The sequence below is a fragment of the Saccoglossus kowalevskii genome, chromosome 2 (assembly GCF_978046115.1).
Source record: "Saccoglossus kowalevskii chromosome 2, keSacKowa6.1, whole genome shotgun sequence".
In the NCBI taxonomy this organism is placed as follows: domain Eukaryota; kingdom Metazoa; phylum Hemichordata; class Enteropneusta; family Harrimaniidae; genus Saccoglossus; species Saccoglossus kowalevskii.
In genome coordinates this window covers 7,711,014-7,726,121 of record NC_140642.1, presented here as the reverse complement: position 1 = coordinate 7,726,121, position 15,108 = coordinate 7,711,014, and the positions used below count along the sequence as shown (strand labels likewise).

The window sequence follows — 15,108 nt, the reverse complement described above, 5'->3', positions numbered from 1 at the left end:
ATATTTTTCAAAGTCCCGGATTTTGTCTATGGAGGTACGCAGGGCTGTCCACCCGCGTCCCCGTACACACAGCACTGTACGCAGGACTATGACTTATCATGACTAAATAGCAATTTGGTTATATGTGTTCAATTTATCCATTTTATTGCCATGTCTTACTTTTACTGTCACCACCATACATTCTCACAGCCTCAACTGATTTCTGCCATTGCTGTTCAGAACAATGACATTATGAAGTTTATAGATACATATGTATTCTTTTGTGAATCACTAACTAATATCAGCAGATGACTTCTCCTAAGTACATTGTGATTAAGCTCACATACATGTATTATGAATATACGGGTACCATTCACCCCTATCCTTCTCGAGAATCAATTTGAATATTATTTTCATTAAAAATGATATTTTAAAATTATACTCAAAAATCTACGCTATCCCAGTCGTCATAATCCTCTTCTACACAAGAACATAATGGGAAGTTGCAACAAGGTCGTAACCATGGATATAGACCTCCCACTCTAAAAAGTTTAAACTGGTCAGTTACAGGTACAATTGTCCCTTCAAGTATCGCGACTGCAACACATGCTTTTGATGTGATTTCTTTCACATCACTATTTGTAGGATCAAGAGGGTGACGTTCACTTGGATCATGGGTTAGGTCATAGACCAGCGGTGGATCGTGATGATCTACGTGTTCACCATGGCAACGGCACAATCATGTGTTGAAACATCCTTCTGTGCCTGCAGTCCACTTTGGCGATACAATCATTGTCATTGGTGAATGTGATTTAAGAATGACTATGTATTGTAACAAGCATGACATAGTACACATGAAGCCTGTAAAAGGCAACCTTGCATACTAAATAGTTCTGTAAATTCTTCTGGGAATGCTTCTAACAATTTTGGTACACACATGTACATGGCTATTACTAGTTGCATATACAATACTAACATTTAAATGGAGTTTCACAATATAGGAATTATAGGAGAAAAAGTATAATGCAAATATTATTAACATTATAAATAGAGATGCTTTATATCACTTAACAATATAGCCTTGATTAATATTGCTACCTGTTTTTGAACGATATGTAACACCGTGTACCATGGACCACAATAAATGAAAAAAAACTCATCTGGTGGCGCTTTGTCTTTGCCAGCTAACAGTTTTGTGATATCAACTCCATCTATTGTTATATCACGTGGTATTTTCACTCCTGCCAACGATGCTAATGTCGGTGTTATGTTCATACTACTAGTTGGAACAGATATTTCAGATCCTTGTGGTATCAATGGTGGATACGTGTTATGGTTGGTACACGAACACCGCCCTCCCACACTTGAGATTTACCTCCTGCAATAAGAATTTACTGGGTAATTACATTTGAATTGCTGTCATCTATCTAGTATGTGTTGCATGTTTACCATTCTCCAGTTATATTAATATGAAATACATGTGTCAGTGTAAATACAATTTTACCTTTATATATGCCATTCCATCCTCCTTCTCGTTCACCTTCTCGCCCTGGTTCGATGGATATTTCCTCAATATGACCACCGTGATCGGATGTGAAAAATACAAATGTGTTTTTCTTCAGTTCAAGTTGATCTAACTTTGCAAGTACTCTGCCAACACTCCAGTCCATTTCTTCTACATTGTCTCCGTACTGTCCGTGTTTACTTACTCCAGTAAAGTTCTTGGATGTAAACATTGCAGTATGTACTTTCAGAAATGATAAGTACAACAGAAATGGACCTTCCTTATTTTCTTCAATGAATGATGTAGCATATTTTGTCAGACGGAGAGTCATGTTTTGTAATCTGAAGGGTTGCTCAACAATCTCGTAATTTTTGAAAAGCACGCATACATAACGATAGGTAAACTTTGGAATGTTGCAGGACATTATAGTAATCATGATTGTGAAAATGACCATCATCTTGAACACTTCAGAACCAATTTTACTAAAATATCGTAGAAGACCTACAATGGTATACAGCGTAACATTGAAAGTGGTGACGTGAATATAGAAATTGTCCCATAGACTCATAATACTAGATCTGCCATTAGGTGTGTCTGCGCATTCATTCATATTTGTCAATGGTGTACCATAAAAAAAGTCAAACCCTTGGTTCAATGGATGAAATTCAAAATTATGACCAAAACTAAAACTGTGTAATCCCAGATGCCATTTACCTGTGAATTGAAAAACACATTAAATTGACTCGCCGTCATTTCATGAAAGCAATGAGCATAATTACACACAGTATACAATATCGATCAAACCAGAGAATAATGATTTATCGACAGTTCAGGGGTTGGGTGGGGAACACACGGAATGGGACAAGTTAAGATATATTATATAAATTGTATCTTCTAAGATACAATCAAATGTCAGCAAGAGAGTCAATAACTTACCAAGAGCAGAAGTAGTGTAACCAGCCCCTTTCAACATTTCAGCAAATGTTAGTTCATTCGCTGGCATACCAGCAATACCAGATTTAAAACCAAACATTGTACCAGACAGTTTTGAAGCCAGACCTAAAATAAAAGATAACACGTATTTGAATACTGGTAATGCTATATTTGGATCTAAATATTGTATATTGTAGTCTTAGTCTAGCTATTCAGAGAAAGCAAATTGTCTGCTGTATTCGGTTCAATAATGGTCAGTCAGGTAAACATGCAACTATAAGTTCAGTTATACTCGTCAAAAGTTTTCTAATAGTGCCCTGTCTGCCCTTATGTTTTTATGTTACCTACGTATATGTATCATGCAGGTAATAATATATTCTATACTCACGTAAATACACTTGCAGACTTGCCTTCTGTATGTTTACTAACAAAATAAGCAAATACTGTGCCTACTATTTATGCGTTTGTCCAGGAATCAAACTGGTCAGTTTAATGATCTTGAACACATTGAGAACAAAGGTTATGGGTCACCCGGTAGACTAGGGGTAATCAATTATGATTGATGGTTATTTTACAATCTGGGGTATAAAACCAGATTGGCAGATACTGATATATCGTCAAATAGTGACACTATATATAACGTAGACGATTAGATGTTGCCAGCTCCTCGCGTGATTCCCAGCGGCCCAAAATTTGCAGTGGCGGCGGCACAGGGGGCAGAGGGCACAGGAGCTCGGAACGTTTCTTGGATAATAAAAAATGACCTAAAGTGGGATCGGCGCAAGGTCGGTGAGCAGATCTCGCCCTCTCATGCCAAATTTCGTGCCGCCGACTCTGATTTGAATCTGAAAGCATGCTAAAAATCAACAGGTAAACCGAAGCTCTACAATATTTTACGAATTTTAGTCAACTTTCAAACCTATCAGTATAACTGCGCTTATATTCGGAATCACCAATGGAATCAATGCTCTGCATTCGAACTTCCAACATATGTATGGTAAATTAGGTACGTTTACCGGTTTTATAGTTGTTATTTGTTGGTGATGGTCCATACGCAATTCTAGCCTCCTACATACTCAGATGCGGCGTACCATGGTACGTATAAAGCCATTATCAACACAACCATTCTGCGCTAAGTTGTGATGTATTCGGCTAATACAAACACAAGCAGGGGGGAATTATCCACTGACTTTTTCCGCAAAATAAATTATCACAGATTGAGAGGTATGTTTTGAATGGATGAAGTACAAAATAATAAACTATCATACCCAGTCGTAGTCCGTGTGCTGAATGTTCAAGAACAATACGTTACCTTAGCTGTTCGTTGGGTTGAATAAAACTTGACTATCTGTAATGAACTAATGTATATTAACTTGGATTCAACGTAGTATATTTACAGTGTAAGAGTCGAAGTTGCCGCCTCAACACTACGTCCCTTTCGTAGCACAAAGAATACCTTTCATTGTTAACCAAATGTTGTTTCATGCTAATAAATAAATTAGAGAAACAGCCGTCATTCCTATTAGTGTAGTAATAGTGCAAATTCTTTGCTGAAAACGGTGTTCTCAAACCTCGACAAATAGGCTGCCAATCAAAGCCAAACAAAGTTATTTTCGATACAAAAGTCTGTCTTGGTGTCGATGCCAGTGATACACTTTTGTAGGGAAAGGTGTATGTGTGATCCAAGGAGCTATCAGGTTGTTAACTGGTTAAAATAGTTGTGGTAGTAAGCAACAAAATCATTATGTCCGGCATTACATACAGTCTGAATAGACAAATGATTACTTGATTGTGAATCATGATTGCATGAAATCTGTAACTGAGAGTGGGTTTTACAAACAGATGGTTCTTTTTGGAATTCCTATTAACTAATAATTTATAAATAATAATATCCTTATTAGTGACAACTAAAGAGGCAGCGGCACCAAATTTTGCATGAGGGGCGAGATCTGCTCACCAACCTTGCGCCGAAGGTGCGACCTTACGGTACTAGGGGGTCCGGGCATGCTCCCCTTAAAAATTTTGAAATATAGAACCTCTGAAACGCTATTTCCTGCATTTTGAAGGGACAATTTTGCTGACACAAAGGGTTTCAGCCCCCCCCCCATGTTCCGCCGCCACTAAACTATAAGCACCCATCTAACATGTGAATCAAGCAACGAACGGTAAAGAGCCAATTATTTGAGTAACTAATAGTTTTGTGACCCACTTTTTTATCTGAATTGAATTACAGCTATATTGGGAAGGAAATCTGGCGATGTGTCGTAGAGTATGGTTTACAGGTGCTTCGAACCAGCTCGGCCAACATTGCCAGTGGATAAGAAAGAAATGTTACATGTATTTTCTAAAATTCAAACGGTTCACCTTCAGAAGTGCCATACTATTCACTGATGTGTATATACATGTGCGATTTAGTATGGACGAGCGGCCTATGTTGTTACCAATGTCACAGTAATCGAATTTCTATATGTGCATTTATTACAAAATAATATAATATTTCGTAAAGGTTCAAAACACATTTTTTACATTGATCGCCGCGCTTTTGGAAACTGAGTTTTCTTTACATTTGTCAGTTCCTACCATAATAATATATTTCTGATTTCAAAAGGGTAGTAATATGCGAATTCTCCAATGAGACGTCACGCTGTACTAAAACATAGTCTATGTAGTAATTAAAATAAATTAAAGTTAAACTGATTGTTTGATTGATATACGTTTGGTACTACCCTTTCTCAAACGTTGGCAAATAGAGCTGCATTCAAAAATCTACTAAATCCCAGTTTTCGTAACCTTCTTCTACACATGAACACAACGGGAAGTTACAACACGGCTGTAACCATGGATACAGAGGGCCTACTCTGAATCGTTGAAACTGGTTTATTACAGGTACAACTGTCCCTTCATGAATATCGACTGCTTCAATAGCTTTTGATGTTATTTTTCTCACATCACTATTTGTTGGGTCTAGAGGGCGCCGTTCACTTGGATCATGCGTGAGATCATATACCAGTGGTGGATCGTGATGGTCTACCCATTCACCATGGCAACGACATAACCATGTGTTGAAACATCCTTCCGTGTCTGGAGTCCATTTTGGTGAGGTGAATACCACTTTGTATGAAATGTCGTCTGCAATATAAACAACGTCAAAATTGTATTTGTAAGTTTGGATATAATACGAAACATACGAATTCGATATATTTCTCTACATATAATCAGATAAAAAATATGCATAAAATATTACCTGTTTTAGGACGATATGTAACACCATGTATCCATGGACCACAATAAATGAAAAGAAACTCATGTGGTGGCGCTTTGTCTTTGCCAGCTAACAGTTTTGTGATATCAACTCCATCTATTGTAACATCACGTGGTATTTTCACTCCTGCCAACGATGCTAATGTCGGTGTTACGTCCATACTACTAGTTGGAACAGATATCTCAGATCCTTGTGGTATCAATGGTGGATATCGTGCTATGGTTGGTACACGAACACCACCCTCCCATACTTGAGATTTACCTCCTGCAATAAGAATTCAGTCAATTTTTTATATTCAGTGGTCACATGGGTATGTCACATGATCAATGTAAAGGTTTGATTTTTAAAGTACATCCTTCAACTAAATACATAGTTAAATATTTCAGTAAAATACTGCATGAATGGTTTGCAGAAATACCTTGATTATGTTGATGAATCATTTAATATCTAGTTTCAAAATATATATGCTTAAAAAAACATTTGTTTACCTTTATATATACCATTCCATCCTCCTTCTCGTTCACCTTCTCGCCCTGGTTCGATAGATATTTCCTCAATATGACCGCCGTGATCGGATGTGAAAAATACGAATGTGTTTTTTGTCAGTTCAAGTTGATCTAACTTTGCAAGTACTCTGCCAACACTCCAGTCCATTTCTTCAACATTGTCTCCATACTGTCCGTGTTTACTTACTCCAGTAAAGTTCTTGGATGTAAACATTGCAGTATGTACTTTCAAAAATGATAAGTACAACAGAAACGGACCTTCCTTATTTTCTTCAATGAATGATGTAGCGTATTTTGTCAGGCGGAGAGTCATGTTTTGTAATCTGAACGGCTGTTCAACAGCCTCGTAGTTTTTTAGAAGTACGCATTCAAATCGGTAGTTATAATAGGGCATACAATATGCTACAATGGCAATGATTGTCGTCAGTAAAAGTAACACTTTAAAACTTGTAGGACCGACTACCCTGGAAAATCTCAACAAACCAACTAGGGAGTACAAAAATACAGTCACGTTTGTAATAACAGTATAGAAATCGTGCCAGAGACTCATAATACTGGATCTACCATTGGGTGTGTCTGCGCATTCATTCATATTTGTCAATGGTGTACCATAAAAAAAGTCAAACCCTTGGTTCAATGGATGGAATTCAAAATTATGACCAAAACTAAAACTGTGTAATCCCAGATGCCATTTACCTGTAAATAAGAATACATTATTTTAATGACAATGTGTACTTCAATTCTGTACAATATATTGATTGTAAATTTAGATATTTTACAATGTATCGATCTATTAAATTGTGGTATCTTGCGTTTGTATCAAAAAGAAAAACAGCTAGAATGGTAAACTTACCAAGGGCAGCAGTAGCATACCCAGTGGATTTCAACATTTCGGCGAAGGTTATTTCGCTGGATGGCATGCCACCAATGCCGGTGTTAAATCCAAACATAGTATTCGGCAACTTGGATGCCAGCCCTGTAAAATTAAAATGATCACTATTTGCCCGAGTGAAGAAAACACATTTACTAAATGGCATGTGTGTAAGTTAAATTAATGTTAGATCTTTCAAATATTGGTAGCATTCTTACCCATGCGTATGGGATAACGTCCTGTGAGAAACGCACCACGACTTGGTGTACAAGTAGGTGCTGGTACCATGTTATGGTTCAACTTAACGCCCTCTGCCGCCAATCTATCAATATTAGGTGTACGTATAGTGTCATTGCCAAAACAACCAACGTCACCCATGCCAAGGTCATCTACCATTATAATGACGAAATTAGGTTTCCGAGTGGCGTCGTCACCGTACACGAGCACCAAGAGAAGCAGACCAATTAATCCACTGGTTTTCATCTTCTGAAAGATATTCAACTACAACAATTATTTTACTGTGTGAGCATTGATTTCTTCACCTCATGATAGGATGTCTAATATCGATTATTATAAATTTAGAAATTGATGACCCTTCGAGTCTTGAACGGTCAAACAAGTAAACAGACAAATATGGTTCACAAGTCATGTGCACAGTACATACTGTCCTCTCCCATCCCCGCACAGACGTTTGGGTAAAGTTGCATTCTCATTTTGTTTCGTCTGTAAAAACGCACATACATATTATGGTTTTGGATTTTGAACGGTTCATGGCAAATCTTATGGATAGAATCTTGAAATCGATTTTAGAAGTACCTCTAGAATACACACAAAAGGTCCTGAGTGATTACAACAATGCTTATTATGCTCGATTTGGTAATTGGACACCCTTTAATGAGCTTTAATGATGGCTAGCTTCAGTGTTCATATTTTTATAGTTCTCATGATAAACAATAACAATAAACAATAAACAGTATAATGCATATTGAATATAATACAAAGATGGAGTTGCAGAGTGTAACGATAACCTCTGTATAGCGACAACAGTGCAGGTTTGAACACTCATGCATAAAACGGGAAACTTTCTTAGAGCTTGTTTTAAGACAAATCCAGCAAACTTCGGGAAGCTTAAACAACATCTATATACACGTATTTCAGTCACTTGGAAGCAGGGATTGCATTGGGGATTGTGTGGCAGATTTGTGTACTATTAGCACGAATTCATGTGCTTTGTTGGATCAGAGTTGTAAATGTCTGGAAGTTCAGGTATCCTCGTGCCAACCCTAGTGTTTTCATGTTTTATGTTTCAGTTATCGTGCATATAATATTTTATATAAATATACCCATATTACCACATACCTTACGTATCTTGACGAACAAAACAACACTGCAACTCTTCACACAGCTGATTGGGAACCAGACTAGTAAGTTCACTGACCCTTAGCACATTGAGGACAAAGGTTACGTGTCACCCTACGGTTACTCTGTAATCTGGCATACATCATCACGTGACATCATACTGGTCAATATTGGTATATCGCAAATTAGTGGCACTAGTTTCCCGGTCAATTACACATATGATTACACAATGGCGCCTGCCAAAAAAAAAGAACAGGGGCAGTCAACTCATGACGAAACCTGAGGATCGAGCAAATCAAAACACACTTACTGTCAACGATTTGCAAATAATACTTTTTGGGACTGGAATGCGTTTAAACTATTATTCATGTACAACAACTCATAACAAGCGTCGAATTTGTGCTAATTGAAAATAAATAATGGCCGTTGTTTGGGATTTAATTGAACAGTTGTAATATATATCAAATACGAGATTCGAATTCCTGACCATAACAACATGCCCTGCCTCTGTAAGGTGTATAAGCGCACTGTATACACCTAGAAGCTAAATTCAATAAATGAAACATTAAACCAAATTATATTATGCTTTGCAAAGGAACGTGAGAAATAGTGTTCTTTAATAGAGTAGAATTTACAGAAGTAGTTACAAACTCACATGATAATCAAGAGGTAACCTAAATAACTCATTTTTCAACCCGAAACACTGTCCATAACAGTACTGACTCCGTGAAAATCCCTGGTTATAAAAAATAATAATTACCCCCCACCCGTAGGTCATAGAACAAAAGCTGTACACATAAAAAACAAACAAAAAATAAGAAAAACAACAGAGAAAAATCTGACAACAGTCAACAAAATAATCAACAAGAACAAAACAAACAAAAATTGGGTATGTAGTTTGGGTGGGTAAAATGTTGCCAACTCACAGATGGTGGGCCACAAAGGATGATGAGAAGGTTATCATTAATCATGTTACAAGTGCTAAGTGTAATGGAAAAACAGAAATGGGATGGGAGAGCTATGTAGCCTTTGTAGGTCGAAGATTTCACCATGTCACAATGTGTTTTAAAGCGATCTGCAACTTCTGTTGCTGCCAAAGTAGCTCCTTTTCTTCGCTGGTTGGTGAGTGCAAGTAGGAAGAATCTGCAATTCTTAAATGTAGACATAGGCAGGTGATATTGCCACGTCGTCCAATTTGCATGGTTTCGCTGAACCCGTGTGTGATTGTGTTAGAATTGTTTTTATTTTACCTCAGTTGAATTTGATTGATTTGATTGGACGCGCCAAAACTAAATCCAATAATCAGCGTTTCTGTTAAAACAACTTGCACCAATTTCAAATTTCAATCCTTCAATTGTGGATTGTGCTTGTTATATATGTTATATAGCTTAACTGACAATACATGTGACTTCGCGTTTGATTATTTGCCATGGAAACGTATTATAGCACGTGCCGTTGTGTTTGATTCGTTGAAGTGTAATAGTGGGGATTCCGTCTATGTATAATGGTGAGGTGACCTTAGCTGATGCATCACCAAGAGCTTAAGAGTTTCTTATACTGGAAATGTGATTTATTTATAGCAACAACAACATAGCAGATTCTCAGTCCGCTTCAGTATTTTAGTTTCCCTGGCTGTTTGATATTGTTATTGTTCTAGAATTCCATTTATGGCGATGGTAGCTCGTCATATGCGTAGTTGTTCCACCTGCTCAGTTCCCATAAGTTTTTTATCTTCGATTTTAAAAAGACCGCCCACTCTGAGGAACAACCATGAAAAGACATGGCGAAAACAGAGGGAAATCCTTGATTCTATACAACAACAAAATGACAATCTAGAACCGGAGTGGCTCAAAAACAGCAATTTGAAAGTTAGCAGCACTTGCTGTTTCCGCCAAATCCATCCAAGCTAAAACCACCCTCTTTTAAACATGACAACTCCATCTACAAGGAACAGCTAAAATTAGTAGATATTCAGACAACAACACTGACTTTTCCAGCACTACGAATACATCCACTCACGTTAAAGCCAAAAAGCGAAAGCCCCAAATAATACAGTTTGGCATGTCAAGCTAGTGATCATGTTGTCTATATGGTTCCCTGGCCACATGAATAAAATTATGCATTCAAAGCAGAATGCACAGGTTCTGATGGCATTCCATATGCTCAACTCAGCTTGGCAGCCTTAACCAGAGGTGAATTGTTTATAATCAGCTCCATCGAAAGTAAGAAACATGAACAAACATGCACAAAGAACTTAATGAAACTTTTATACCTTTCTGAAACCTTTGCCTGGGATGAAATTCGCCAACTCCATGTTGCCATTGAGCGAGGTCAAAGATCATGGAATGATATATTTGAAAAAGAAAGGCCAAGATGTTTACATAGCAAACTCACAAACCCAAATCTGCCACAATTGTGCTGCATATCAGGAAGACAAGTGTTCAATGGTCAAAGACCACACAACTTACACTGGCAAACTGGACATCCATTTTTTTTAAATTCGTTCCATTAAATCATCTCGCCATGCTGTCCACACCAATAAAAGCCTGATTGACTATCCACTCTAGACTACGAGGGCTGATCAATACGTTCTCGGCCTCATCATGAAACAAAGGGCGGAACTCCTATTCTTGGGTATAACTTTATACTACTTTGTCTTAAGTCACTACCTATGGACATGCAAATTTAGGTATTCATTTAAAATTAGCAGATGAGATGAAAATCACAAAATGGACCACACAGAAGCCTGTGCTGTGATTAAGTATCTCCATAAAAAGGAGATGACTCTCAAAGTAATCCACGAAGACATGGTCACTACACTTTGTATTCCACTGTAAAGAAGTGGGTTGCTAACATTAAGCGAGGCAAGAAGAGCACAAAAGAGGACCCAAGATCTGGACGCCCAAAATCTGCCACCAAAGACAATCAGGTTGATGAATGACAGAAGTGCCACTATCCGACATATTGGGCATTCACTAGGCATCAGTTATGGCACAGTTCAAAATGTGTTGTCGAACATCTTGGGGATGAGCAAGCTGTCTGCAAGGTTAGTGCCCCGAATGTTGACTTCACATTAGAAGTTGAACAGTTTGGATGTTTCAAGGACGCTTTTGTCCCGTTCCAGTTCCAGTCAAATCCTGGCAACTTCCTCAGGAAATTTGTGGCCCAAGATGAGACATGGGTCACCACTTTGATCCAGAATCAAAAGAGCAGAGCATACAATGGACACACAAGGGTTCACAGCCGCCCAAGCGAGTGGCATCAGTCTGCAAGTTGATGGCCTCTGTGTTCCGGGACAGCAAGGGAGTCATCTTGATTGACTACTTGCAAAATGGTCTAACAATCAATGAAGAGTACTATGACTCAGAACTGCGACAGTTAAGAGCAGCAATCAAAGAGAAAAGGAGAGGAAAGCAACGTGGCAGCAACGTCCAAATGTGGCTTTGAACTCTTACCTCACCCTTCCTACTCACCTGACCTGGCACCATCGGACTTATACCTGTTTTCTAAACTGAAGTCCCACTTGCGTGGTAACAGTTTTGAGTCTGACGATGACGTCATCCAAGCTGTTGAGGCCTATCTAAAGGATCAAACATGTAATCTTCTTCTAGCAGGGAATAGGAAAACTGGAACATCAATGGACTAAGTGAATTGAACTTAGAGGGGACTCAGTCTTGTGCCGAGGCCGCGCCCTTGCGTCATTCCCGCCAAAAAATAACAAATGACACAACTTTATTTGGCTGGAAGGGCCTTTGGGCGCACTCATTTTGCCAGTACAAATCTGTAATGAATAATAACTTTCAAAGAAATCATGCCATTTTGACGACTCATTTTTTTAATGACGAGTAAATAAAACGAAATCGCCTTTACCTAGTCGGCTGCTAGGCCCCTATCCGCGTGTATGTATTTATATGCTATCGTACAGTGTTGATATTGTGTCTACTAAATACTACCTAATCGCCGATGTGAACTCAATTTTCATTGGCTAAAATCACGACTAGAATAACGCTATTAGTCACGGTTGACATAGCGACTACTCAATTAGTGCACGCCCCAACTGTGAAATTGATTTTGATTCGCTCAGTTTGTGTACTAAAATTTACGCTTGCTGTCACATCGATGTCCAGCGCAGTCAGCCTACCTTCAACTGTGAAATTTATTTTCATTGGCGAAGCCCTCGCCCTCAACCAATCAACACTGCCGTTTTATTGAGTCGGTAACTGAAAGCAAGATGTCTGCAAACAATGGTTCAAAACGAAAGGGTAGAACAATGTTGAGCTTTTTCGGACCATCAGCTCAAAAGAAAAGCAAATCGAATGACGAGATTGGGTTAGATGAGTCAGAAAAATCCACTCCTGTGGAAGATGTGTCTTTATCTCCACCGGAAACATCACAGTCTTCGAAAACTACAGTACGTGATTCTACTAGTACATCACAAGAGCGTGAAGATGACATCGGGGGTGAACCATCTTTCACGGGAATGCAGACTTCAAGGTATGTCCGACATTTTCAAGATAAGTGGCTACGAGATTTTAAATGGCTACAATATTAAGCTTCCAAGAATGCAATGGCCTGTAAAGTGTGTATCAAGCATAATAAACAGAACACTATGACCAAAGAGAATGCTAATTTCCGAACAAGCACACTTACTCGCCATGCAGAATGTAACGATCACAGAGCTGCAATGATGTCCAACTTTCAGAAGGCGGTAAAAAATTTTCACACTGAAAATGAAAATAGCCTGTTGGTTGCTATATGTGTAGTGTTTTGGCAAAAGAGGACATTGCAATTAACAAATATGAAAGCCTACTTAACCTGCTTGAGCAACTTGAATGTCCACATGTGACATGACTTAGAACAGGAAAAAATGTAACTTACGCTTCCAACAAAGCAGCATGTGAAATGCTAGAGTCTCTTGCCACTGTTATCCGAAAAGGACTTGATAATAGACAGCTAAAGTCGCCCTTTGTCAGTGTTTTGTGTGATGAGACCACAGATATTGGTATTAAAAAAAAACTGGTTGTCTATAGTAGAATTTTAAACCCGGACTCCTTCAAACCATCAACATATTTTCTATGCAATTTGGAAGTAAAAAGTGGGACAGGCAAAGCCATTCACGAAGAATTGTCTGGTGTTATACAAGAAAAACAGCTCCCACCAACCAAGATAATGGGCCTTGGTACAGACAGGGCCACCGTGATGACAGAGAAAGGACAGGGTGTAACTGGCTACATGTTAAGAGAAAACCCAATGATGTTAAATTACCACTGTATTGTACATCGTTTAGCATTGGTAACATCTCAGGCAGCTGATGAGGTTCCCTACTTGGTTGAATACCAACGAATAATGACTGGGATTTTCTACTTTTTTAAGGCATCATCAAATCGTACAACAAGATTAACAGATCTTCAAAATTTGCTTGAAGAACCCAATGTAAAAATTAAAGAGGTTCATGAAGTGAGATGGTTGTCTGTCTATCTGGCTGTAAAAACTGTGTATAGGTGTTTAGACTCACTTATCATATGTTTTACCACTGATAAAGATGCTAAATCTAAAGGTTATGGCAGTAAGATGTCCAAGTACGATTTTGAGCTACCACTTACCTGCTCATGGACATATTACCAATAGTCTCAGAATTGTCCCTTGTTTTTCAAAAATCTGACCTTGATGTTAGCTTAGTGCAAGTGTCAGTAGATCACTTCAAAACAGCTCTAAATAGGATGAAATCTTCTGAAGTAGGACATGACACTTACCTGTATCAGCTACAGAGTGAGCATCTGAAGTCTGAAAAGGGGAGACTTACCTTCAAAGGTAACCATATCATACAGGGTAAACAGAACATTGATTCAATCAGGGAAACATTTGTTAATGCAATCTTGGAAAAAAATTGACCAGAGATTTCCAAAGAATGATAGTAATATTGTGTATGCTTTTGTTGTGCTTGGAATGAGGCCAATATCATTCTGTTCTCAAAAAGATCTTGAAACATGGGGTAATGAACATTTAAAAACACTTGTCTGCCAGTATGGAATGCCTAAGGTGTCCAAACCTGTCTTGTGACAATTGAACCAATAATTGATGCAGAAACTACAAGAAAAGAGTGGTCTCTTGTGAAGCCATTGGCAGTCAAAGCTGGTTATCCAAGAGAAAAAATGGCTGATTTGTGGGAATTGATTAACAAGTATCATAAAGATGATTTTCAAAATTTGTTAACTCTGGCCTCATTTGCTTTAACTGCTCCAATCCATACTGCTGATTGTGAAAGGGGTTTCAGTGCCCAGAACCAGATTAAAACAGCTGTTAGAAATAGGCGGCTGTCCTCTGCAAGAGTTGATGACCCAATTGAAACATTTGACTTTAATGCAGCATTACAACATTGGAGAAAATCTAAAGACAGAAAGATATTCCACACAAGTTGAATAAATGTTTTTATTTCACATGAACAACTTTAAACATTTTATTACTAAGTAACATTACAGTTGTAACCACTTTAACCATCTTCATTCAGTTTGCCAGTTAACTGCAATGTTGTTATTGTAACACAAAACTGGAAATAAAACTACATGTTATGATGTAATATAATCAGTTCTATGTTTGACTTGTGTTGACCCAATTTTTGTCAAAAGGGGTCATGGGGCCATTGGTCCCCACTTTTTTCAAACCTTGTCACAACACTGGGGACTATGTTGAAAAA

The 15,108-nt window shown here is 38.1% G+C and overlaps 1 protein-coding gene and 1 pseudogene across 1 annotated transcript; both read right to left on the bottom strand.

Moving 5' to 3' along the window:
* Positions 1-421: 421 nt before the first annotated feature.
* On the bottom strand, positions 422-4,422 carry LOC100374927 (steryl-sulfatase-like; annotated as a pseudogene).
* A 449-nt stretch (positions 4,423-4,871) lies between these two features.
* On the bottom strand, positions 4,872-7,544 carry LOC100375077 (steryl-sulfatase-like). The gene is made up of 5 exons (XM_078010117.2): positions 7,274-7,544; positions 7,038-7,160; positions 6,167-6,880; positions 5,661-5,942; positions 4,872-5,545 (listed from the first exon to the last, which is right to left on the bottom strand). The coding sequence occupies exons 1-5, from the start codon at positions 7,536-7,538 to the stop codon at positions 5,175-5,177; spliced, it is 1,755 nt and encodes a 584-aa protein (XP_077866243.2). The 5' UTR covers positions 7,539-7,544; the 3' UTR covers positions 4,872-5,174.
* Between the last annotated feature and the right edge of the window lie 7,564 nt (positions 7,545-15,108).